Source organism: Hypanus sabinus, chromosome 18, assembly GCF_030144855.1.
Source record: "Hypanus sabinus isolate sHypSab1 chromosome 18, sHypSab1.hap1, whole genome shotgun sequence".
Lineage (NCBI taxonomy): Eukaryota > Metazoa > Chordata > Chondrichthyes > Myliobatiformes > Dasyatidae > Hypanus > Hypanus sabinus.
The window spans coordinates 68993768-69019097 of record NC_082723.1 but is presented as its reverse complement, the minus strand read 5'-3'; the positions used below and the strand labels follow the sequence as shown (position 1 = coordinate 69019097).

General features: G+C 49.5%; 1 protein-coding gene across 1 annotated transcript in view; it reads right to left on the bottom strand.

Moving 5' to 3' along the window:
* Nucleotides 1-25330, bottom strand: part of galnt9 (polypeptide N-acetylgalactosaminyltransferase 9) — a 251445-nt gene that overhangs the window by 92907 nt on the left and 133208 nt on the right. The window contains 1 exon segment of the mRNA XM_059994615.1: nt 12075-12192. Within this exon segment, the coding sequence (XP_059850598.1) occupies nt 12075-12192 (118 nt within the window).

Below are 25330 nucleotides of genomic sequence, written 5' to 3'. Positions count from 1 at the left end.
TCAGGAACAGCTTCTTCCCTTCTGCCATCAGGGAGGAGGTACAGGAGCCTGAAGACACACACTCAATGATTCAGGAACAGCTTCTTCCCCTCTGCCATCAGGGAGGAGGTATAGGAGCCTGAAGACACACACTCAATGATTCAGGAACAGCTTCTTCCCCTCTGTCATCAGGGAGGAGGTACAGGAGCCTGAAGACACACACTCAGTGATTCAGGAACAGCTTCTTCCCCTCTGCCATCAGGGAGGAGGTACAGGAGCCTGAAGACACACACTCAGTGATTCAGGAACAGCTTCTTCCCCTCTGCCATCCGATTTCTGAATGGACATTGAACCCACGGACACTACTTCACTCCCTTTGCTCTCTTTCTTCACAACTTATTTCATTTCATATTTTAAAAATATATTTCTTATTGTAACGGAGAGTTTAAAAAAAAATTATTATGCATTGCATTGTACTGCTGCCACAGATCAACAAATTTCATGAGATATGTCGGTGATATTAACCCTGATCTGCATTGTGATTCTGAAGAGCTAAGTCACAAACCACGCATGGTCGAAAGTTCACCTGGAATGGTTCAGAACGCAGGCCACTCAGTAAAATCATCTCTCAAGCTCATTTGATGACCTCAGGAAAGGGAAGGAAGATGACCAGGCACCAAACGAACAGACACAAAATGCTAGAAGAACGCAATAGGTTGAGCAGCATCTATCAAAATGAATAAACAGTCGATGTTTCGGGCCGAGGCCCCTCTTCAGGATTGGGGGGGGGGGGCGGTGCTGTCTGAATTAGAACCTGGGGAGAGGAGGCAAGGGCAAACTTGAAGCTGATAGGTGAAGCCAGGTGGGTGGGGAAGGGTGTGAAGTAAGAAGCTGGGAGGTGATTGGTGGAAAAGGTAAAGAGCTGAAGAAGAAGGAATCTGAGAGGAGATGAGAGTGGACCATGGGAAAAAGGGAATGAGGAGGGGAACCGGGGGAGGTGATTGACAGGGGTGGAGGGGAACCAGGGAGAGGTGATGGGCAGGGGAAGGAGGAGGGACACCAGGGGTGGTGATGGGCAGGGGTGGTGGAGGGGTACCAGGGGGAGGTGATGGGCAGGGAAGGAGGAGGGGCACCAGGGGGAGGTGATGGGCAGTGGTGGAGGAGGGGCACCAGGGGTAGGTGATGGGCAGGGAAGGAGGAGGGACACCAGGGGGAGGTGATGGGCAGGGGTGGAGGAGGGGCACCAGGGGGAGGTGATAGGCAGGGGTGGAGGAGGGGCACCAGGAGGAGCTGATGGGCAGGGAAGGAGGAGGGGCACCAGGGGGAGGTGACGGGCAGTGGTGGAGGAGGGGCACCAGGGGGAGGTGATGGGCAGGGGTGGAGGAGGGGCACCAGGGGGAGGTGATAGGCAGGGGTGGAGGAGGGGCACCAGGAGGAGCTGATGGGCAGGGGAGGAGGGGCACCAGGGGGAGGTGACGGGCAGTGGTGGAGGAGGGGCACCAGGGGGAGGTGATGGGCAGTGGTGGAGGAGGGGCACCAGGGGGAGGTGATGGGCAGGGAAGAAGGAGGGACACGAGGGGGAGGTGATGGGTGGGGGTGGAGGGGAACCGGGGGAGGTGCTGGGCAGGGGAAGAAGTAGGGGCACCAGGGGGAGGTGATGGGCAGGGAAGGAGGAGGGGCACCAGGGGGAGGTGATGGGCAGGGAAGGAGGAGGGGCACCAGGGGGAGGTGATGGGCAGTGGTGGAGGAGGGGCACCAGGGGGAGGTGATGGGCAGGGAAGGAGGAGGGGCACCAGGGGGAGGTGATGGGCAGGGAAGGAGGAGGGGCACCAGGGGGAGGTGATGGGCAGGGAAGAAGGAGGGGCATGAGGGGGAGGTGATGTGGGGGGAGGAGAAGAGAAAAGGGAAACCAGAGCGAGGAATGAAAAAAGAGAGAAAGGTGGTGGGGTGGGGGGGGATCTACAGGAAGTTAAAGAATCTGTTTCTCATGCTGTTAGGTTGGAGGGTACCCAGATTAAATATGGGGTGCTGCTCCTTCACCTTGCAAGTCATTGAAAATTGGTGTTTGTGTAACACACACATAAAATGGTGGGGGACCTACGAAAAAAATAAGTAGGTTGTGGGGAGGGGAGGGAAGGGAAGGAGGATGAGGTAGAAGGTTAAAGGTGGGTGGGGGAAGTGGGGGTTGAAGTGAGAAGCTGGGAGGTGGAAGTTAGGAAGGTAATGGGCCGGAGAGGAAGGAATCTGATACGATAGGATGGCGGATCATGGGACAAAGGGAAGAAGGAGGGTACCCAGGGGAAGTTCACTTTCTGGCATCTTCCCCTCCCTTTCCAGTCCTGGTAAAGCCTGAAACGTTGACAGTTTATTAATTCACTGTCTGACCTGCTGAGTCCCTCCTGCATTTTGTCCCATTCTTACTTCCTTTACTTGTCCGAACCTGGTTCTGCTGTTTCTAAGCCGTTTAATACGAAATAGTTCATAGTGTGCCCTCAGTGCTGAGCATTGTCAGCATCCAATGTTGGTGCCACAGACCTTTGCGGACGGCTCCCTGCCTGTCCTTGAGTTCTGTCAACTCTTAACACGAGCAGCGTGTATATTTCGATGTGCTTGTGATACCCACCCACCCTGCTCATGGGCAGTTTGTTCCAAGCCCCTCAGAGAGGAGGCTGCGAAGCATCCAAACCAGGACCACCAGACTCATAAACAGTTACTATCCCCCAGCGGTAAGACTGATCAACACCTCCATCCACCAACCCACCCCTCCATATCCCCCAACCACCACTACTTCATCATTTCCTGTCAGTCACAATCAGAATCAGGTTTAATATCACTGGCATATGTCGTGAAATTTGTTGTTTTGTGGCAATAGTTCAATACAATACATAATAATAATAAACTATAAATTATAGTAAGTGTATATATTTAAAAAGTTAAATGAAATAAGTAGTGCATAAACAGAAATAAAAAAAGGTTACTGAGGTGGTGTTCATGGGTTCAATGTCCATTCAGAAATCAGATGGTAAAGGGGAAGAAGCTGTTCCTGAATCATAGAGTGTGTGTCTTCAGGCTCCTGTACCTCCTCCCTGATGGCAGAGGGGAAGAAGCTGTTCCTGAATCACTGAGTGTGTGTCTTCAGGCTCCTGTACCTCCTCACTGATGGCAGAGGGGAAGAAGCTGTTCCTGAATCATTGAGTGTGTGTCTTCAGGCTCCTGTACCTCCTCCCTGATGGCAGAGGGGAAGAAGCTGTTATTGAATCACTGAGTGTGTGTCTTCAGGCTCCTGTACCTCCTCCCTGATGGCAGAGGGGAAGAAGCTGTTCCTGAATCATTGAGTGTGTGTCTTCAGGCTCCTGTACCTCCTCCCTGATGGCAGAGGGGAAGAAGCTGTTCCTGAATCGCTGAGTGTGTGTCTTCAGGCTCCTGTACCTCCTCCCTGATGGCAGAGGGGAAGAAGCTGTTCCTGAATCATTGAGTGTGTGGCTTCAGGCTCCTGTACCACCTCCCTGATGGCAGAGGGGAAGAAGCTGTTCTTGAATCGTTGAGTGTGTGTCTTCAGGCTCCTGTACCTCCTCCCTGATGGCAGAGGGGAAGAAGCTGTTCCTGAATCACTGAGTGTGTGTCTTCAGGCTCCTGTACCTCCTCCCTGATGGCAGAGAGGAAGAAGCTGTTCCTGAATCGTTGAGTGTGTGTCTTCAGGCTCCTGTACCTCCTCCCTGATGGTAACAATGAGAACAAGGCATGACCTGGGTAATGGGATCCTTAATGATCGATGCGACCTTTTTGAGGAATCGCTCCTTGAAGATATCCGGGATGCTGGGAAGGCTAGTGTGTTCACAACTTTTATTTCGACCCTGTGAAGTGGTTCTCCATCTCCCCCACCCCATATCAGATGGTGACGCAGCCAGTTGGAATCGCGAGTTAGAAGTCAGTCATCTGATGGGTTCTGGTGATGTCACCATCGAGAATGGCAGCTTAAGTCACTAGCTCCTCCGGAGAAACGCGTATCAAGCCCCGTTATTCCATCAAATATAATATTTTTCGAAAAATATTTGGACTGAAAAGAGGGGCAAGAATGGGGAACGGAGCCTGCGTCCGAGAGGAGTGCAGCGAGCGGCTCTCCGCCCCGACCGCGTGCGAGTGAGGCGGCTACTGGGCCTCGTTCAGGCGAAGCGGCGAATATCTTCGAAATCCTGAAAGAAATAATGGAGGTCCAGAAAGAAATAAAGCAGCAGCTCCGGGATATTAAGGCAGAGCTCACCAGCGTCGATCAAAAAATAGCGGTGGCACAGACTCGAATCGAGAAGGTGGAAGATCACATTCAAAACGTGGAACAGATACTGAATAAGACAATAAAAATATTACATCACCAAGAAGGTAAACTGCTTGACCTGGAGGGAAGATCACGGTGGAAAAATATCAGAATCTACAACGTTCCCGAAGGAGCAGAGGGCTCGTCTATGATGGAGTTTGTCGAAAAGCTACTGCGGGATGCACTGGATATTCCCTCGGTTATGAAGCTGGAAGTCGAAAGAGCCCACCGTGCGGTCGTCCCGAAACCTACCCAGGATAGAAAGCCACGCTCAATAATATTTAAATTCCTGCGGTATAGCACCAAGGCGGAGATTCTACGAAGGGCCTGGGGTAAGAAGAGAATGTTTTTCGACAATAAATTAATATATTTCGACCAAGATTAGCCCCCCCCCGCGGTCCTGCAGAAACGCAAAGAATACTCTGAAGTAAAGCGAGTATTAAAGCAAAAAAAGATTAGATTCCAAACTGCGTACCCTGCTAAACTTCGAGTGTTTTATGAAGATGGGATGCAACTATATCAGACAGTGGAAGTGGTGACTACAGACATGAAGGCCAGAGGGTTGCCCATCAGCGTGATCAAACCGAGGGAAAGCCTGGCAGAGCAGTTATCCCGCTCTGCTTGGGAAATAGTGAGAGAATCGAGAAGGCAGGGGACGGGAGGAGGGCGAGAGAAATATATCAGGAAGAGACCGGGAGTTTCCCAAAGACAGTCCTCACCCCCTCCAGAAGAGCCATAATGTTTGGCTAACTTTAAAAATGTTGACAAGCTAAATGGAAGCAAAAGTACACAGTGATATACCTATCTTGAGAAATACTTATTATAATGTGGATTTTATATTACTTAGTTGTTATTCTTTATTCTCTCACTTACTCCTTTTTCCCCACCAAAATGAGAATATATATATATATATATATATATATATATATATATATGTGTGTGTGTATGTAATGTGTGTGTGTATATATATACATAGGAAGAGTACACAGGGAAATCTTTTCTGTGTAATGGATTTGTTCACTGACTTTTATAAATACTGCATTGGGGGCCCTCAACTCACAAGTAAGAGGGGTTATCCCCCACAGCCAGACATTTCCTCTAGCTCAACATAGGGTCATCTACTAGTGACCTCAGCCTTGGAATCACGCGTTCGTTGCCATTTTTGTTACTATTTGCATTTCTTGGTTCTTATTTGTTCAGGGAGTAGATCAATTTATTCTAATTTCAATGATACATTGACAGATAAATACAGATGGCTAAGGACAAGGTAAAATTTATTTCTTTTAATGTCAATGGGCTATTAAATCCAATCAAATGTAAGAGAATTTTATCCAATTTGGAACAATTTGATTCATACTGGGAAAAATGGTTTAACTACATAATGCCTCATAGGCCTGACTTTATTCTCACAAATCATGAATCTGTTGTAAAAACAAAAGATCACTCCCTACTTGCACAGCAGCTGGTCAAAGGGGATGACTCCTCCCAGCTCATCAGCGAAACAGGGTGGCTGGGGTTCTATCGGGAACAGTGGTTCTGCACAGCAGCTGGTCAAAGGGGAAGACTCCTCCCAGCTCATCAGCGAAACAGTTAAATCCTTCCTATTCTAATGCCTCTATGTTTGTTTCCAGGGTGGCTGGGAACTCCGAACAGTGGTTCTGCACAGCAGCTGATTTCTGTACGTCCAGGTTCGGCCTGACGTCGGGTGCCTTTGGGGCCTCGTGCAGCCCTGTGGACACGAATACTTTGCGGTGTCACAAACTGAAGTGTAGTGGGAGCTGGAACATCCGAGACAGTGAGATGGCTGTCGGAGGGCCCTGCACTCGGTGATCGGTGTCTCTCTCGATAGTGAGGGAGAGTTTGTGGCCAATTCTTGAGCTGGGGAACTCAAAATGAAAAGCAACACTTCAGACTGACTGTAACATTGATAGTGACGGTGTCTCTCCCCTCTCTCTGAGAAAGGAGCGATATCTGCCTCCCGGCTGTTAGCGGGAGAGAGGGAGAGCCTGTGGAATGTCTTTGACGGACTGTCGACAGTCTCTCTTTGGGGGCTTTGCGGTTGCTGGCACAGTGGGTGGTGGGAATGCTGATGCTTTACACCAGAGTAAGTAAGGGAGGGTTAATGCTGCTTGTGTGTGGGGGGGGGCAGGGGGCTTTGGGGTTGGTTTGTTTTATCCGTCATTCACTCCTTGGGGGTTTTATTCCGTTTCACAGATGTCTGCAGAGAGTAAGAATTTCAGGTTCTATATTGGATACATTCTCTGATATTAAATCTAAATATTATGATGCTTTTGAACTATTGCGTTCTTATTATTATTGTGTTCTTTATCCAACTACTTTTTTCCTCCTGCATCAGATCGGGACTCACAATGATCTTGTTCTCCTTTACGATCGGTACTGGAAATGACATCGAAGAATCTTGAATAAGAAAATCTGAATCTGACTAATTCTACCCTCCCAGGTCCTGATCATGGGTAAACCCCCCGGGTCACCAGCACAGGGTGGGTGGGTCACTCCCACACTGTTCCCTCGTGCCGACCGTGGGTAAACCCCCGGGTCACGAGCACAGGGTGGGTGGGTCACTCCCACACTGTTCCCTCGTGCCGACCGTGGGTAAAGCCCCCGGGTCACCAGCACAGGGTGGGTGGGTCACTCCCACACTGTTCCCTCGTGCCGATCGTGGGTAAAACCCCCGGGTCACCAGCACAGGGTGGGTGGGTCACTCCCACACTGTTCCCTCGTGCCGATCCTGGTTAAACCCCCCGGGTCACGAGTACAGGGTGGGTGGGTCACTCCCACACTGTTCCCTCGTGCCGACCGTGGGTAAACCCCCGGGTCACGAGCACAGGGTGGGTGGGTCACTACCACACTGTTCCCTCGTGCCGATCGTGGTTAAATCCCCGGGTCACGAGCACAGGGTGGGTGGGTCACTCCCACACTGTTCCCTCGTGCCGATCGTGTGTAAACCCCCCGGGTCACGAGCACAGGGTGGGTGGGTCTCTCCCACACTGTTCCCTCGTGCCGATCGTGGTTAAACCCCCCGGGTCACGAGTACAGGGTGGGTGGGTCACTCCCACACTGTTCCCTCGTGCCGACCGTGGGTAAACCCCCCGGGTCACGAGCACAGGGTGGGTGGGTCACTCCCACACTGTTCCCTCGTGCCGATCGTGTGTAAACCCCCCCGGGTCACGAGCACAGGGTGGGTGGGTCTCTCCCACACTGTTCCCTCGTGCCGATCGTGGTTAAACCCCCCGGGTCACGAGTACAGGGTGGGTGGGTCACTCCCACACTGTTCCCTCGTGCCGACCGTGGGTAAACCCCCCGGGTATCGAGCACAGGGTGGGTGGGTCACTCCCACACTGTTCCCTCGTGCCGATCGTGTGTAAACCCCCCGGGTCACGAGCACAGGGTGGGTGGGTCACTCCCACACTGTTCCCTCGTGCCGATCGTGGGTAAACCCCCGGGTCACGAGCACAGGGTGGGTAGGTCACTCCCACACTGTTCCCTCGTGCCGACCGTGGGTAAAACCCCCGGGTCACCAGCACAGGGTGGGTGGGTCACTACCACACTGTTCCCTCGTGCCGATCGTGGTTAAATCCCCGGGTCACGAGCACAGGGTGGGTGGGTCACTCCCACACTGTTCCCTCGTGCCGATCGTGGGTAAAACCCCCGGGTCACCAGCACAGGGTGGGTGGGTCACTCCCACACTGTTCCCTCGTGCCGACCGTGGGTAAAGCCCCCGGGTCACCAGCACAGGGTGGGTGGGTCACTCCCACACTGTTCCCTCGTGCCGACCGTGGGTAAAGCCCCCGGGTCACCAGCACAGGGTGGGTGGGTCACTCCCACACTGTTCCCTCGTGCCGACCGTGGGTAAACCCCCCGGGTCACGAGCACAGGGTGGGTGGGTCTCTCCCACACTGTTCCCTCGTGCCGATCGTGGTTAAACCCCCCGGGTCACGAGCACAGGGTGGGTGGGTCTCTCCCACACTGTTCCCTCGTGCCGATCGTGGGTAAAGCCCCCGGGTCACCAGCACAGGGTGGGTGGGTCTCTCCCACACTGTTCCCTCGTGCCGATCGTGGTTAAACCCCCCGGGTCACGAGTACAGGGTGGGTGGGTCACTCCCACACTGTTCCCTCGTGCCGATCGTGGTTAAATCCCCGGGTCACAAGCACAGGGTGGGTGGGTCACTCCCACACTGTTCCCTCGTGCTGCAGCCACTCATCAGAAGTGTCAAAGCCCTCTGAGCAACCGTAAAGGTCTTGAACAGAACGCAAGAGGTTCAATTAAAAATGCAAATCTGATATCTAAACAGAAACAGAAATAGCCAATCATATTGAGCTGTTGGTTCCGTTAATGCAATTTCAATTTGCAAATGACAAAATTTAATAAAAAAGCAATTTAATTCCAACTGGGTGAGATAGGACAGCCCTAATTAACTGATTACCATTAGAACAACAATTAAGTCTTTATGCTTTTCTGTCAATCAGTAACACAAACATGAATATTTAATTAGCACAAAGCAAATTAAATCTTGGTCATTTAAAAAAAATTAGATTGTTTCAGAATGTGTAGAACAGCTGCTGTGTTTTAAGGAATATGATACAAGTACGAGAATTCTGTTTCTGGTAACCCTCATACATTGTCAACCTATCACTTCTGATCAGTTGTTGAATTAGACTGTTTATATTGTTATTTTTTGCAGTTTAACAATTAATTGCTTGCTTGTATTTTACATACTACTTAAATACATGTAACTGCTTAGCATGCTTCCTACTGGTGACAGTATGTATTTGCAGTTGTTCAGTGTGTCCCCTAGTGGTGACAGTGTGTATATGCAGTTGTTCAGTGTGTCCCCTAGTGGTGACAGTGTGTAAATGCAGTTGTTCAGAGTATCCCCTAGTGGTCACAGTCTGTATATGCAGTTGTTCAGTGTGTCCCCTAGTGGTCACAGTGTGTATATGCAGTTGTTCAGTGTGTCCCCTAGTGGTCACAGTGTGTATATGCAGTTGTTTAGTGTGTCCCCTATTAGTCACAGTATGTACAATACAGTGTAAAAGTCTAAGCTGATATATTCTGTACTGTATAGCTAGGGTGCCTAAGACTTCTGCTCATTACTGTACTTATCAACATGGAGCAGAGAGCAACTGTGTTAATCTAGCTGGAGAAGAGGATATTGGGAATGCCAAGGTGGAGTGCTGCGGGAAGGGTGTGTGGCAGCGGTACAGTGCAATACATAAAATTACTACAGTACTGTCAAGGTCTTAGGCACCCCAGTGATATATATGTGTCTAAGACCTTTACACAGATCTAAAATAATTTTATGTATTGCACTGTACTGCTGCCACCAAAAAGATATAATCTATACATATATATTTTCACAGTACTGTGTGTACTGAGATAATACATTTATTTTGGACTTTGAACTTTGGGAGAATTTCATGTAGTTCTGGTTGCTGCACTATAGCAAGAACATGGAGGCTTGAGAAGTGGTTTACTAGGATGTTACTGAGTCCTGACAAAGGGTCTCGGCCCAAAATGTCGACAGTGCTTCTCCCTATAGATGCTGCCTGGCCTGCTGTGTTCCACCAGCATTTTGTGTGTGTTACTAGGATGTTGCCTGGATTAGAGTGTTAGGTGCAAGTAGAGCTGGGACAAGCTTAGATCTTTTCTCTGGAGAAATGGAAGCTGATGGGAGAATTGAGAGAAATATACAGAATTCTGACAGGCTTGGATAGGTTAGACAACTTGTATCTTTCCCCCGGGGAGGAAATGTCAAATCGAGGAAAGCTGTGCTTCAAAGTGAGAGAGGGAAATATAAAGCAGATATGCGAAGCAAGTTTCTTCTTTAACACAGAGAGTGGTCGGTGCCTGGCACATGTTGCCAAGCTTAAACAGAGACCATTTAGACCATGTGCAAGTGGTTGAGAGTTCATTCAGTTTGGTATCATGATAACACAGAGCTGGTGAACTGCAGGGCCTATTCCCTCACGGCTTTTTAAAAAATATTCTATGTTCTAAAAAGTTTGTCATCATCCTCGTCCTATAAACATTCTCTTGATCCTTGGACGGTGTCCTGCAGTGTAGAGTTTCCTGATTGGATGCATTGTGGAACACCAATGCCCACTGCTTCCTTTTGTGACTTCAAAATATTAAATTAATTCAGAGGAAACACAGGACTCTGAAAACTTGTGTGTCATTTTCTCTTTTCTTTATCATGTGGTAGCATGGTGACGTATACAATTAACGTACTTTTACATTTAACATGTAATGGATTATTTAAATAACCAGGAAAGCTTGATCAACCATTATATATACAAGATTAGTCAAATATTATTGAAATATTAAATACACAACACCCACGAATGGAAAATCTATGGAACATGGTGGAGACAGCTCTGTCCATCACGGACAAAGCCTTCCCCTCTATTGAATACATCTACAAGAAAGCAGATTCCACCATCCAGGCCATGCTCTCTCTCACTAACACCTTCAAAAAGGAGGTGGCGGAACCACTGCCAGATTCAGAAACAATTATTACCCAACCACCAACAGGCTCTTGAACCAGTTGGGTAACTTCACTCACCACAACTCTAAACTGATTCCACACCCTATGGACTCACTTTCAAGGACCCTATAGCTCACGTCCTCAATGTTATTTATTTACTTTATTATTATTTGCACTATTTTTCTTTTGCACTTCGTTTGTTCATCAGTCTTTGTTATTTATCATTGTCATCATTATGTGCCGTGTCGCATGGCATGGGCGATCATGGTCCATGACCATGGTTGTTCTTGGGAAATCTTCCCACAAAAGTGATTTGCCTCTGTCTTCTTCTGGGCAGTGTCTTTACAAGATGGATGACCCCGGCCATTATCAATACTCTGCCTGGCGTCAGTTGTCACATAACCAGGACTTGTGATCTGCACCGGCTGCTCAAACGACCGTCCACCACCTGCTCCCATGGCTTCACGTGACCCTGACCGGGGGCTAAGCAGGTGCTACTCCTCGCCCGAGGGTGACCTGCAGGATGGTGGAGGGAAGGAGCACCTTACACCTCCTTTGGTAGAGACGTATCTCCACACCACCACCCTTATTATTTATGTTTTTTTGTCAATTCTATTGCATTATTTTGAGAAAGAAATGAATCTCAAGTTAGTGAATGATGACATATATGTAGCTTGATATTGAATTTACCTTTGAACTTTGAATATTTGAACTGCAGCCTTTTCATGACCAGATGTTGGGCATCCTAGGGTAGCTCATCTTCACTACATCAGTCAAAGGATCAACTTCTACTCAACAATTTTGAACATACTGGACATAAAACATCCTCCAAGAGGACCACAACCTTGTCGAGGGGTTTGGAGGCTTGTGTGCCTCAGTGACCCAGAGAGCTGTGTTGGCTGGAGTCAGGGCTTTGCGCTTTGGCTGTTGGTAGGGTCACCCACGCCAAACAGGTCAACGTGTGGAGACCAGACTGAGAGTGATCCACTTGGTCCTCCAGGCTCGGGGGTTCAGCTCAGGGCTGACAACCCTGACGGGTAAAACAGAATTGTCACAGAAACAGCACTGAAGAATCCTTCTGCGTCTGAGTGTGACGGTATTCCTGAGTCTCCATCTGAATTCGCATGACTGACGGTGGTGAAAACAGGGCTGCCGACATGACGAAGGAAGCCCTGTTTACCGCCAGAGATGGAGGGGCTTCTCTACACCCCAGTGGAGCAGCAGGAGGCAAGTAAATACATAGAACTCGATAGTTGAATCGACCGTTGCTTACTCACCCTCATACCCAGCTCAATGTTCTCGCCACCGTATATCTCCATCCCAGGGTCAAGGAGACCTATCTCACCGAAGTATTCCCGGTCCACCACGAACGAGCAGCCAATCATCGCAGGCGTCCTGCCACGCACAGAAAGAGGGAGACATCAGAATGATTCCGGGCCTGGGTGCACAACCCACAGGTTAGGAGAAAAGGGAATCACTTGGAGCGCATGCAGGGCCGGGGAGCAGCTGGGAACTTTCCAAGAGCCAGCAGAGAGACAAAGTTGAAGTCCATAAAGCATGAGAGCAGAATTAGGCCATTCGGCCTATCGAGTTTGTACTGCCATTCGATCGTGGCTGATTTATTTTCCCTCTCAACTCAGTTCTCTGCAACCTTTGATTTCCTTGCGCTTTGCTCTCTGGTTCTAGACTCCTCCATTACTGGAAAGATCATTTACACCAGTTCATTTCTGCACCGTAACAAGAGAGTAATGGGTGGTGCTGAACTCAAATGCAGAGTAAGGTCTAGAATTAACTCAGAATCAGACTTGAAACCCTCCAAGAGGACCAACACATTGTCGTAGGGTTTGGAGGCTCGCGTGCCTCAGTGACCTGGAGAGCTGTGTTGGCTTTATGGTAGGGTCACCCAGGCCAAACAGGTTACAGGGTAGAGGCCAGACTATGCGTGGTCCAGGTTCGGGGGTCCAGATCAGGGCTAACAACCCTGACCAATAAAACAAAATTGTTACAGAAACAGCCATGACAAGTCCTTCTACATTTGAGAGTGATAGTATTCCCAAGTCTCCACCCGGGATTTGCACAAGCAAAAGGAAACAACTGACACGATGAAGGAATCCCTGAACACCGCCAGAGATGGAGGACCTTCATTGCTGCCCCAGATGCCAGGGGCGGAATCGGTAGTAAGCAGGACTTGAAATGAACAAGCTGTCACAAACAAAAATCCAAAGATGGGATCACAACTAGTAATGGGACTCCTATGATTGAGCACAGAGTGCTCAGCTGAGGCCTTTAAGGACAGACTTTCCATGAAGGAATGTGGCAGGCAATAATTGTCAGTCTGAGTCTTAAAGGGACAGTGGCAGCTAACTGTACTCGGGGAATTAGAGTACCGAAACTTGGATGCCTGGTGCTTTTCAGTCGGGTCTGTGACATGCACTGATGTGTTGTAAAACTGACTTGTAGCATTATCACAGGCACATAACATCGTATGACCTGCATTCATAAGGAAAACATAAATTCAACATAAAGACAATGGGCTGAATGGCCTCACTCTGCTATCAGTCCGTCAGTCTGAGTGAAAGGAATAGGAATCTGATCTCCTATCACCTGTTCTTTCTTGTTGCCGTCTGAGCAACTTGCTTGTCTCTTTTGCACGGGGGGAGGGGTTTGATGTTCTGGTTGCATTTGCACGATTTTTTTGCACGTAGGGGGGTTGATGTTCTTCTTGTTTGCATGATTTGTTTGTTGTTTGTGTCACCTCTATCCACTTACCATCTTACACCATTCCCACTCACACCCCTCACCTCGATCCACCTATCACCTCACAGCTTCTTACACCATTCCCACTCACACCCCTCACCTCGATCCACCTATCACCTCACAGCTTCTTACAACATTCCCACTCACACCCCTCGCCTCGATCCACCTATCACCTCACAGCTTCTTACACCATTCCCACTCACACCCCTCGCCTCGATCCACCTATCACCTCACAGCTTCTTACACCATTCCCACTCACACCCCTCACCTCGATCCACCTATCACCTCACAGCTTCTTACACCATTCCCACTCACACCCCTCACCTCGATCCACCTATCACCTCACAGCTTCTTACAACATTCCCACTCACACCCCTCACCTCGATCCACCTATCACCTCACAGCTTCTTACAACATTCCCACTCACACCCCTCGCCTCGATCCACCTATCACCTCACAGCATCTTACACCATTCCCACACAGCTTCTTACACCATTCCCACTCACACCCCTCACCTCGATCCGCCTATCACCTCACAGCTTCTTACTCCATTCCCACTCACACCCCTCACCTCGATCCACCTATCACCTCACAGCTTCTTACAACATTCCCACTCACACCCCTCACCTCGATCCGCCTATCACCTCACAGCATCTTACACCATTCCCACTCACACCCCTCACCTCGATCCACCTATCACCTCACAGCTTCTTACTCCATTCCCACTCACACCCCTCACCTCGATCCACCTATCACCTCACAGCTTCTTACAACATTCCCACTCACACCCCTCACCTCGATCCACCTATCACCTCACAGCTTCTTACTCCATTCCCACTCACACCCCTCACCTCGATCCACCTATCACCTCACAGCTTCTTACTCCATTCCCACTCACACCCCTCACCTCGATCCACCTATCACCTCACAGCTTCTTACAACATTCCCACTCACACCCCTCACCTCGATCCACCTATCACCTCACAGCTTCTTACTCCATTCCCACTCACACCCCTCACCTCGATCCACCTATCACCTCACAGCTTCTTACAACATTCCCACTCACACCCCTCACCTCGATCCACCTATCACCTCACACCATTCCCACTCACACCCCTCACCTCGATCCACCTATCACCTCACAGCATCTTGCACCATCCCCACTCACACCCCTCGCCTCGATCCACCTATCACCTCACAGCTTCTTACACCATTCCCACTCACACCCCTCGCCTCGATCCGCCTATCACCTCACAGCTTCTTACAACATTCCCACTCACACCCCTCACCTCGATCCACCTATCACCTCACAGCTTCTTACAACATTCCCACTCACACCCCTCGCCTCGATCCACCTATCACCTCACAGCTTCTTACAACATTCCCACTCACACCCCTCACCTCGATCCACCTATCACCTCACACCATTCCCACTCACACCCCTCACCTCGATCCACCTATCACCTCACAGCTTCTTACACCATTCCCACTCACACCCCTCGCCTCGATCCACCTATCACCTCACAGCTTCTTACACCATTCCCACTCACACCCCTCACCTCAATCCACCTATCACCTCACAGCTTCTTACACCATTCCCACTCACACCCCTCACCTCGATCCACCTATCACCTCACAGCTTCTTACACCATTCCCACTCACCTCTCGCCTCGATCCGCCTATCACCTCACAGCTTCTTACACCATTCCCACTCACACCCCTCGCCTCGATCCGCCTATCACCTCACAGCTTCTTACACCATTCCCACTCACACCCCTCACCTCGATCCACCTATCACCTCACAGCTTCTTACACCATTCCCACTCACACCCCTCGCCTCGATCCACCTATCACCTCACAGCTTCTTACACCATTCCCACTCACACCCCTCACCTCGATCCACCTATCACCTCACAGCTTCTTACAACATTCCCACTCACACCCCTCGCCTCGATCCACCTATCACCTCACAGCTTCTTACTCCATTCCCACTCACACCCCTCACCTCGATCCACCTATCACCTCACAGCTTCTTACAACATTCCCACTCACACCCCTCGCCTCGATCCACCTATCACCTCACAGCATCTTACACCATTCCCACACAGCTTCTTACAACATTCCCACTCACACCCCTCGCCTCGATCCACCTATCACCACTTGCTCCACCCCTTCCCCTCCCAACCTTTTTTATACTGGCTATTTCCACCTTCCTTTCTGGTCCTGATGAAACCCAACACGTCAACTGTCTATTTTCCTTCTGCAGACGCTGCCTGGCCTGCTGAGTTTCTCCACGTTTCATCTTCTGCCGTATCTCTTCTGTCGCTAGAAAAACAATGCTCTCAAGAGCACTAAATTACATAGAGCTTGGAAAATACCACAGAGAATTCTCATCTCCACGGGGTTCAGTTAACGACTTGGTCATAGAACATTAAGCAACAGTCAAAGGGGAAAATTCATTTTTAAACTGATGTGCGTCCAAGACATGAAAAGCCCGAATGAGATGCACGCCAGCAGCTAGTTTTAATTAGGAGGTCGTGGAGATTTGGTACGTGAAGCCCAGGCATGTACAGTACTGTGCAAAAGTCTTGGTCACACACATATATATATATATAGATATAGATAGATATACTATAGATAGACAGATAGACTGCCTAAGACTTTTGCACAGAAATGTAGTAATTTTATGTTTTGCACTGTACTGCTGCCACAAAAAAACCCAAATTTCTTGACATATGTGAGTGATGATAAACCTGATTCTGATCTGGGTCTCTATTGTGGACTGGGAGTGGGAAGTGGGCAGGGAGAGGGGAATCATGGTTGGGGAAAGGGGAAGGGAGAGGGGAGGGAGCGGGAAGCACCAGAGAGACATTCTGTAATGATCAATACACCAATTGATTAGAATCAAATGATTCCAAGAGCTGGGTGTGTCTGCACCCATGCCATCCCTCCCGGCCCCTGGCACTCCTTCTCTGCCACCTGTGCCACATCTCTCGGCAGCAGGAGAAGCACACAGCGAGGAGGTTACTCACAGGTTGGCGACACTCATTCTGCTAGCCCAGTCTCCAGTGGGAGCAGTGCAGAGAGGAGTAGATAAAGTACCGAATGGACAGGTGGAGCGGCCATTGCTGGAGTGGGCCAGTGGTGAGAGTGGGAGTGTCAGGCTTTGGCTCTGGGTAAGCTGTCCTGGTAAGTTTCTGTTAAGTTTCCCTTTTCTCTTACCGTGGCTACAAAGGTACTCATAGCCAAAGGGTGGTAGTGGGGACGAGCTCCCACTGCTAAACAAATGCTCTTTATGACGTGCATCTCAAACAGCCTCTGACAACCAAGTCCAACTCCTGGCCTTCGCGTGTGGCATAGTTCTTATGCCCGGCAGAGCTGTTCTCACTGACAGGAGAAGGGGCAAAGGCGGGCCACTGGCGCCTTAAAACCAGTTGCTCCGGGCAGATGGGGCTCATCAGCCACGGATGGTAGCTCATCCAGGAGAGGGAAAACTCCGATTTCAAACCTCCGCTGCCTCGTGGCTATACCCGCTCACGGGAAAGGCTTTGGGAGTAAACCCTGTGGAAAAATCCGGAGTCAGAGTCCCAAAGGCGGCTGACCGGTATCCCTTGGTACCGATGGGATAGGAAGGAAAATCTGTGAGGTCCTGAAGAGAGAATTTAGTGAGAGGGGCAGGAAGCTGAGAAGCAGGACCTCCAGGGTAGCAGTTTCTGGTTTGCTACCCATGCCAAATGGCAATTGGGAAAGTGGTACAACCAGAGCTGACAAGGGAAGTCAAATCTAATGTAAAAACAAACGAGAGGACATACAACAAAGCGAAAATTCGTGGGAAGATAGAGGATTGGGAAGCTTTAAAAAGCTTACAGAAAGCAACTAAAAGAGTCATTCAGAGGGAAAAGATGAAGTATGAAAGCAAGCCTGCAAACAATATCAAGGTGATAGAAAAAACTTTTTCAACTATATAAAAAACAAAGGAGAGATGAGAGTGGATATAGGACCTCTAGAAAAATGACAACAAAGGCCAAGGAGAGGCAGGTGAACTAAATGGGTATCTTCACTATGGAAGACACCAGCAGTGGGTGAGGGAAGAGAAGCGGGTGCAGTTACTATTACAAGAGAGGAGGTGCTCAAAAAGCTGAAAGACATAAGGGCACATAAGTCACCCGGACCAGATGAACTGCACCCTAGAGTTCTGAAGGAGGTAGCGGTAGAGATTGTGGGGGCATTAGTAATGATCTTTCAAAAATCATTGGACACTGGCATGGTTCTGGAGGATTGGAAAATTGCAGATATCACCCCACTCTTCAAGAAAGGAGGAAGACAACAGAAAGGAAATTATAGACCAGTTAGCTTGACCTCAGTGGTTGGGAAGATGTTAGAGTCAATTGTTAAGGATGAGGTTGTGGAATACTTATTGACACAGGACAAGGTAGGACAAAGTCAGCATGGCTTCCTTAAGGAAAAGTCTTGCTTGACGAACCTGTTGTCATCAGGGACGTGATGCTGAGTGTTGTGAAGAGCTTTGGACTGCTTATCTCAGAAAAGATGTGCCGGCATTGGAAAGGATTCACAGGAGGTTCACAAGGATGATTCCAGGAATGAAAGGCTTATCATATGAGGAACGTTTGATGGCTCTGGGTCTGTACTCGCTGGAATTCGGAAGGATGAGGGGGATCTCATTGAAACCTTTCAAATGTTGAAAGGCCCAGACAGAGTAGATGTGGAAAGGATGTTTTCCATGGTGGGAGAGTCCAGAACAAGAGGGCAGAGCCTCTGGATAGAGGGGCATCCATTTAAAACAGAGAAGCGGAGAAATTTCTTTAGCCAGAGGGTGGTGAATTTGGGGGATTTGTTCCCACAGGCAGCTGTGGAGGACGAGTCACTGGGCGTATTTATGGCGGAGATTGATGGCCATGGCATCTGAGGTTATGGGGGAAACGCTGGGACGTGGGGCTGAGGAGGGGATAAAAAAAGATCAGCCGAGATTGAATGGCAGAGCGGACTCGATGGGCCGGATGGCCTAACTCAGCTCCTATGTCTTATGGCCGGCTCTATGCTGTGTCTCTGTATAAATAGAGTCTCACAGCTCAGTCCCTTTTACTTTTATGACTGTGCTTTGTGCAGAATATCAACTGTTGAAGCTTTTGATGTGATTTTAATTTCATTCATGAACAACTCAAGAAAGATATGACTGCACTGGAGAGGGTACAGAGAGAGATTTATGAGGTTATCACCAGCAATGAAAAATCGCTACGGCAGGAACGATTAAGTGCTAGCGATTGTTTGCTATGCTACAGTGGAGGCCGAGGAGAGATTTGATTAAGTTAAATTAATTGTTAAATTGGATTGTTATTGTCACATGTGTCGAGATACAGCCAAAAACCTGTTTTGCATACTGCTCCTACAGATCAATTAATTACGCAGTGTATCGAAGTAGAACAAGGTAAAACAAAAACAGAATGCAGAATAAGGGTTACAGCTTTGCAAGCTAATCCTCAGCGAGGGATCAGAGGTGGAGAGAGTGGGCAGTTTCAAGTTCCTGGCTGTCAGTATCTCTGAGGACCTAACCTGCTCCCAACATATCGAGTCAGCTACAAAGAGGGCACGACAGTGGCTATATTTCATTAGGAGTTTGAGGAGATTTGGTTTGTCACCTAAAACACTTGAAAATTTCTGTAGATGTACTATGGAGAGCGTTCTGACTGGCTGCATCACCATCTGGTATGGGGGTGGGGGGTGTAGTGGCTACTCCACAGGATCGAAATAAACTGCAGAGAGTTGTAAACTTAGTCAGCTCCATCATGGGCACTGGCTTTCATGGTATCCCAGACATCTTCAAGGAGCGGTGTCTCAAAAAGACAGCATCCATCATTAAGAACCCTCACCACCCAGGACATGCCCTCTTCTCATTGCTACCATCAGGGAGGAGGTACAGGAGCCTGAAGACACACACTCAGTGATTCAGGAACAGCTTCTTCCCCTCTGCCATCAGGGAGGAGGTACAGGAGCCTGAAGACACACACTCAGTGATTCAGGAACAACTTCTTCCCCTCTGCCATCAGGGAGGAGGTACAGGAGCCTGAAGACACACACTCAGTGATTCAGGAACAGCTTCTTCCCCTCTGCCATCAGGGAGGAGGTACAGGAGCCTGAAGACACACACTCAGTGATTCAGGAACAGCTTCTTCCCCTCTGCCATCAGGGAGGAGGTACAGGAGCCTGAAGACACACACTCAGTGATTCAGGAAGAGCTTCTTCCCCTCTGCCATCAGGGAGGAGGTACAGGAGCCTGAAGACACACACTCAATGATTCAGGAACAGCTTCTTCCCCTCTACCATCAGGGAGGAGGTACAGGAGCCTGAAGACACACACTCAGTGATTCAGGAACAGCTTCTTCCCCTCTACCATCAGGGAGGAGGTACAGGAGCCTGAAGACACACACTCAACGATTCAGGAACAGCTTCTTCCCCTCTGCCTTCAGGGAGGAGGTACAGGAGCCTGAAGACACACACTCAGCGATTCAGGAACAGCTTCTTCCCCTCTGCCATCAGGGAGGAGGTACAGAAGCCTGAAGACACACACTCAGTGATTCAGGAACAGCTTCTTCCCCTCTGCCATCTGATTTCTGAATGGACATTGAACCCATGAACACTACCTCACTACATTTTTATTTCTATTTTTGCACTATTAATGTAACCATCATCATATACATATGTACTGTAATACAGCTTATTTCTATATTTATCATGCATTACATCATATTTCTCCCACAAAGACAACAAATCTCACAACATACACCGCAGACATTAAGCCTGATTCGGATTCTGTTATGGAGAAAGTGCAGTGTGCCCAGGCAATAAGGATGTTAGGAGGCAAACTGAGTGGTCAACAAGCTGTCTGATCGTACCAGGGGACAGTAGCAGTCACTGAGAATATGTTTGTGGTTTTCTGCTGCTGTAGCCCACCTACTTCGCGGTTCGATGTGTTCTGTGATCAGAGATGCTCTTCTGCACACCACTGTTGTAACGTGTGGCTATTTGAGTTACTGTCGCCTTCCTGTCAGCCTGAACCAGTCTGACCATTCTCCTCTGACCTCTCTCTCGTCAACACGCCGTTTTCACTGACAGAACAACCTCTCGCTGGATGTTCATGTTTTTCATACCATTCTCTGCGGTGCTTTGCTCAGTACTGTAGTAATTTTATGTATTACACTGTACTGCTGCCACACAAAAAAAATTTCATGCCATAAGTGAGTGATGATAAACCTGATTCTGATCTGGGTCTCTGTTGTGGACTGAGAGTGGGAAGGGGGCAGGGAGAGGGGAATCATGGTTAGGGAAAGGGGAAGGGAGAGGGGACGGAGCGGGAAGCACCAGAGAGACATTCTGTAATGGTCGATAAACCAATTGTTTGGAATCAAGTGACTGATGCGCCATCAGTATCTCACTCTGAGACGTAAAGGCGAGATATCGGCTTTTATTGACTGGAAGAAGGAACAAGCAGTGAGTGACCACCATACTACATCCTGGAGACTGAGGGCCGGGCTCAGGCCTCAATCGCCTTTATACAGGGGTCTGAGGGAGGAGCCACAGGAGCAGTCAGCAAGGGGCGTCCAGACAGGTAGATGTAGTTCACCACAGTGACCTTGCCTGGTGTCTCAGGGCTGGGTGTGTCTGCAGTCACGCCACCGCCCTCTCCCACCACTGAAACTCCCTCTCTGCCCCCTCCCCTGTCCCACACCCTCCCACGGCGCTCCGCCCTCAACATTCCCAACATCGTTTGCTCCCAACAGATTTACTAACTCGCTCCACACGTTGACAGATACAGTACGGTGCAAAAGTCTTCAGCGCTCTATCTACATATGTGTCTAAGACTTTTGCACAACGCTGTATGTCAGTGATAATAAACCTCTTTCAGATACCTCGCATAGCTGGGGAGGCAGGGGGACACGCTGAGGTAGAAGGTTAACAGAGCTAATGATGGCGCCAGAGGGTGACTTTTTGCAGCCCATCAGCGAAGCAGTTTACGTACTTCTCTCTAATGCCTCTTTCTTCCTCTCCAAGATGGCTGGGGCCCTGTCAGACTACCGCGCACTCAAACTGCAGTTCTTCCCGCTGTCGGAGTTCGCTGACTTGCTGCGCTTTTCACAGCTCCGGCAGCGGCTTCGCGGTGGGGCCCAGTGCGGCCCTGATTTCTCACCGGTGATCTGAATCGTCGTGGGGAGCCGGTTCACCGAGACAGCGAGGTCGGCTGTCGGAGCCCCCTGCGCACGGCTGATCACTCACTCCCTCTCCCTCGGTGGTGAGTGAGAGTGTGCTGCTGATTCTCGAGTCGGGGGCAACTCGAAATAAAACTGACAGACTGTAACAGGAACGGTTCGTGTCCCCCTCTCGCTGTGGAAGGAGTGATCCCCCTCTCTCCCCTGTCATTGAGAGAGAGCCTGAGGGATGTCACTGTTGGAACGAACAATCATTTTTGATAGACTGTAGGCCACGGTCTCTCTCTGGGGGGGGGGGGCTTTGCTGTTGGTTGGTGGGATTTCTGATGCTTTATGCTGGAATAAGTGGGGGGAGGGCGAGGAAGAGGGATGCTGCTGCAGTTTGGGCGTGGGGGGAGAGGGGCTTTCGGGTTCTAATGTTTTTCTGCCATTCATTCTTTGGGGCTTTTCATCTGTTTGGTGGATGTCCGTGAGCAGCAGGTTGAATACTCTGTACAATCCCTGATATTAAATGGTACCACTGGGTGGTTGAAAAGGCACCAGGTGTCCAAGAGTCTGACCCTGTTAGTATTTCTAATCTCTATAAAGGCCAGTTTTTGTTCCTTAGCCCCATGAGCAGTTCTGTCAAAGAACTCAATGCCAGTAGCTTGTCAAAATCCCAGTTCAAAGTCAGTCACGTTGACGATGCTCTGTTAAAAAGGCCTGATTATTTCTCCATGCTGATGTGCCGTGACCATTTGTGATATCTGAGTTCACCAGGTGTCCTTGCCCACAAACAGTGCTGTCCTTCCTGTATCCACTCACTAGATAATGTTACCCTGTCCGCCCGGCTCAGCATCGAAACGCGATGCTCAAAAGGACGGCTGGAGAGGCTCGTGATGGAGCCCAACGAGTTTACGACTATCTGCGGCATATTTCAATCCAGTGCAGCGGTCCCCCACCCCACCTCCGTACCAGAGACTGGTGCAGCCCGTTCGAACAGTACCTGTGGCACATCTGTAGAAATGTTCAACGTATAAATAAAGCTAATCTTTAAGTCTGTTCATCCAGCTCCTTCCACAGCCAGTCAGCTGTTTGGATGCTCGAGCGCGCTGTGGCATTGTCAGAGGCCGTATGTGTCTGCAGGCACCAACTGATCTGATGAGAATCTCCAACCTTCTTCTTATGGTTCCCTGGTCGTGGTTATACTCTTCAAAGCCGCTCCCTCAGACAAGTGCCTGAATCCAGAAGGCACAGAAAGGGTGGCATGGTAGCACAGAGGTTAGCACAACAGTTTACAGTACAGGCAGCCCGGGTTCAATTCTCACTGCTGCCTGTGAGGAGTTTGTACTTTTTCCCTGGGACCACATGGGTTTCCTCCGGGTGCTGAAGACTTACTATGGTTAATTGATCATCGTAAAATGTCCCACGATTTGGCCAGGATTAAATCGGGGGACTGCTGGGTAAGCGCGGCTCGAAGGTCCTTACTGTAGCTATGTGCCAATAAAAAAATAAATATAAAGAAGGTCCCTTTAAATTCTTTTGCTTATGCCCCCGAGATTTTAGTTCCCTTTTCCACCTTACCAGTGTGACGGAGAGCCCTTGGTAACACGCTCTGTCCAGATGCGCATTCACGCACACAAACTTCGCCCTGCCATTCTGCCAGCACTGTGTCGGGTGTGTGCTCTTCGATGTCTTCCCCCACATCCCCGGTACATTCTCACTGAGGTTCCTCTCCGTGCCTTGCAGCAACCTCACCGTTTCTTCAGCGCCTTTGTTTTTACGCGGCTGAGCGGCTAGCTCATCACTCGACCCAGCGCGGATGGAAAGCGTGCATGGAGCCGGCCGGACTCAAACCTGGGACCACTGCCTCGGTGCCCCTGCACCACTGGTCAGCTAGGTACGTTCTCATTATGAGTCCTAATTGAGCTGACACACTCGGGGTGGCTTTATAGTGCCTGTCCTGCCATTCAAGGTAAAATATGCCATTTCTTTAATCATGGGGATATGTAAATGTGTATATATTATTTGCACACTGTACTTAAGGCAGATACTGCTTATTTTGTAATATGATTGCACTGCATTGTGGGGTGCAGCACTCATGTGTAATTTTAAGTTAACTTTGTGGGTAATGGTATGCCCTAGTGCCTAAAAACACAGGGCAGATTGCTCTCGGTAGAGGAGAGAGATTAACATACTGGGCATAATACACTATAATAATTGTGTTTTCTGGCAAATATCTGCAATTTGCCTATTGCCACAATAGGTCTAAAGCAGACACAATCTCAATGGCTCTCCATGTGGCCTCGGATTAGGATGCTGTATATTGACTACAGCCCGGTGTTTAACACCGCCATTCCTAAATCCTGACTGGAAAGCTCCAGAACCTGGGCCTCTGCATCTCGCTCTGCAAGCGGATCCTCGACTTCCTAACCGGTAGACCACGATCTGTGCGGATTGGTGATAATAGCTCTCCCTTCAACACTGGCACAACACAGGGGTGTGTGCTTAACCCACTGCTCTACTCTCTCTACACTCATGACTGTGCCCAGGCACAGATCAAATACCATCTATACATTTGTACAACCATTGTTGGTAGAATCTCAGATGGAGATGAGACGAGGGGGCGTACAGGAGTGAGATATCTCAGCTAGTTGAGTACTGTCGCAGCAACAGCCTTGCACTCAACATCAGGAAGACCAAAAAACTGATTGTCGATTTCAGAAAGACCGAGGGAACAAAAACCGATCTTCATAGAGGGGTCAGAAGTGGAGAGAGTGAGCAACTACAAGTTCCTGGGTGTCGATATCTCTGAAGACCTAACCTGGTCACAACACATTGATGCAGCTATAAAGAAGGCGAGACAGCATCTAGTTTATTATGAGTTTGGGGAGATTTGGCTCGTCACCTAAAAGACTTGAAAACTTCTACAGATGTACCATGAAGAGCATTCTGACAGGCTGAATCACCGTCTGGTATTGGTGGTGTGGAGGGAGGGGGCTACTGCACAGGAACAAAGTATAGAGTGTTGTAAAGCTAGACAGCTCCATCATGGTCTCTAGCCTCCACAGCATCCAGGACATCTTCAAGGAGCAATGGCTCAACAAGGCGGTGTCCATCATTAAAGACCCCCATCGCCCAGGACATGCTCTCTTCTCATTGCTACCATCAGGAAGGAGGGGCAGGAGCCTGAAGACACACACTCAGCGATTCAGGAACAGCTTCTTCCCCTCTGCCATCAGGGAGGAGGTACAGGAGCCTGAAGACACACACTCAGTGATTCAGGAACAGCTTCTTCCCCTCTGCCATCAGGGAGGAGGCACAGGAGCCTGAAGACACACACTCAATGATTCAGGAACAGCTTCTTCCCCTGCCATCAGGGAAGAGGTACAGGAGCCTGAAGACACACACTCAGTGATTCAGGAACAGCTTCTTCCCCTCTGCCATCAGGGAGGAGGTACAGGAGCCTGAAGACACACACTCAATGATTCAGGAACAGCTTCTTCCCCTCTGCCATCAGGGAAGAGGTACAGGAGCCTGAAGACACACACTCAATGATTCAGGAACAGCTTCTT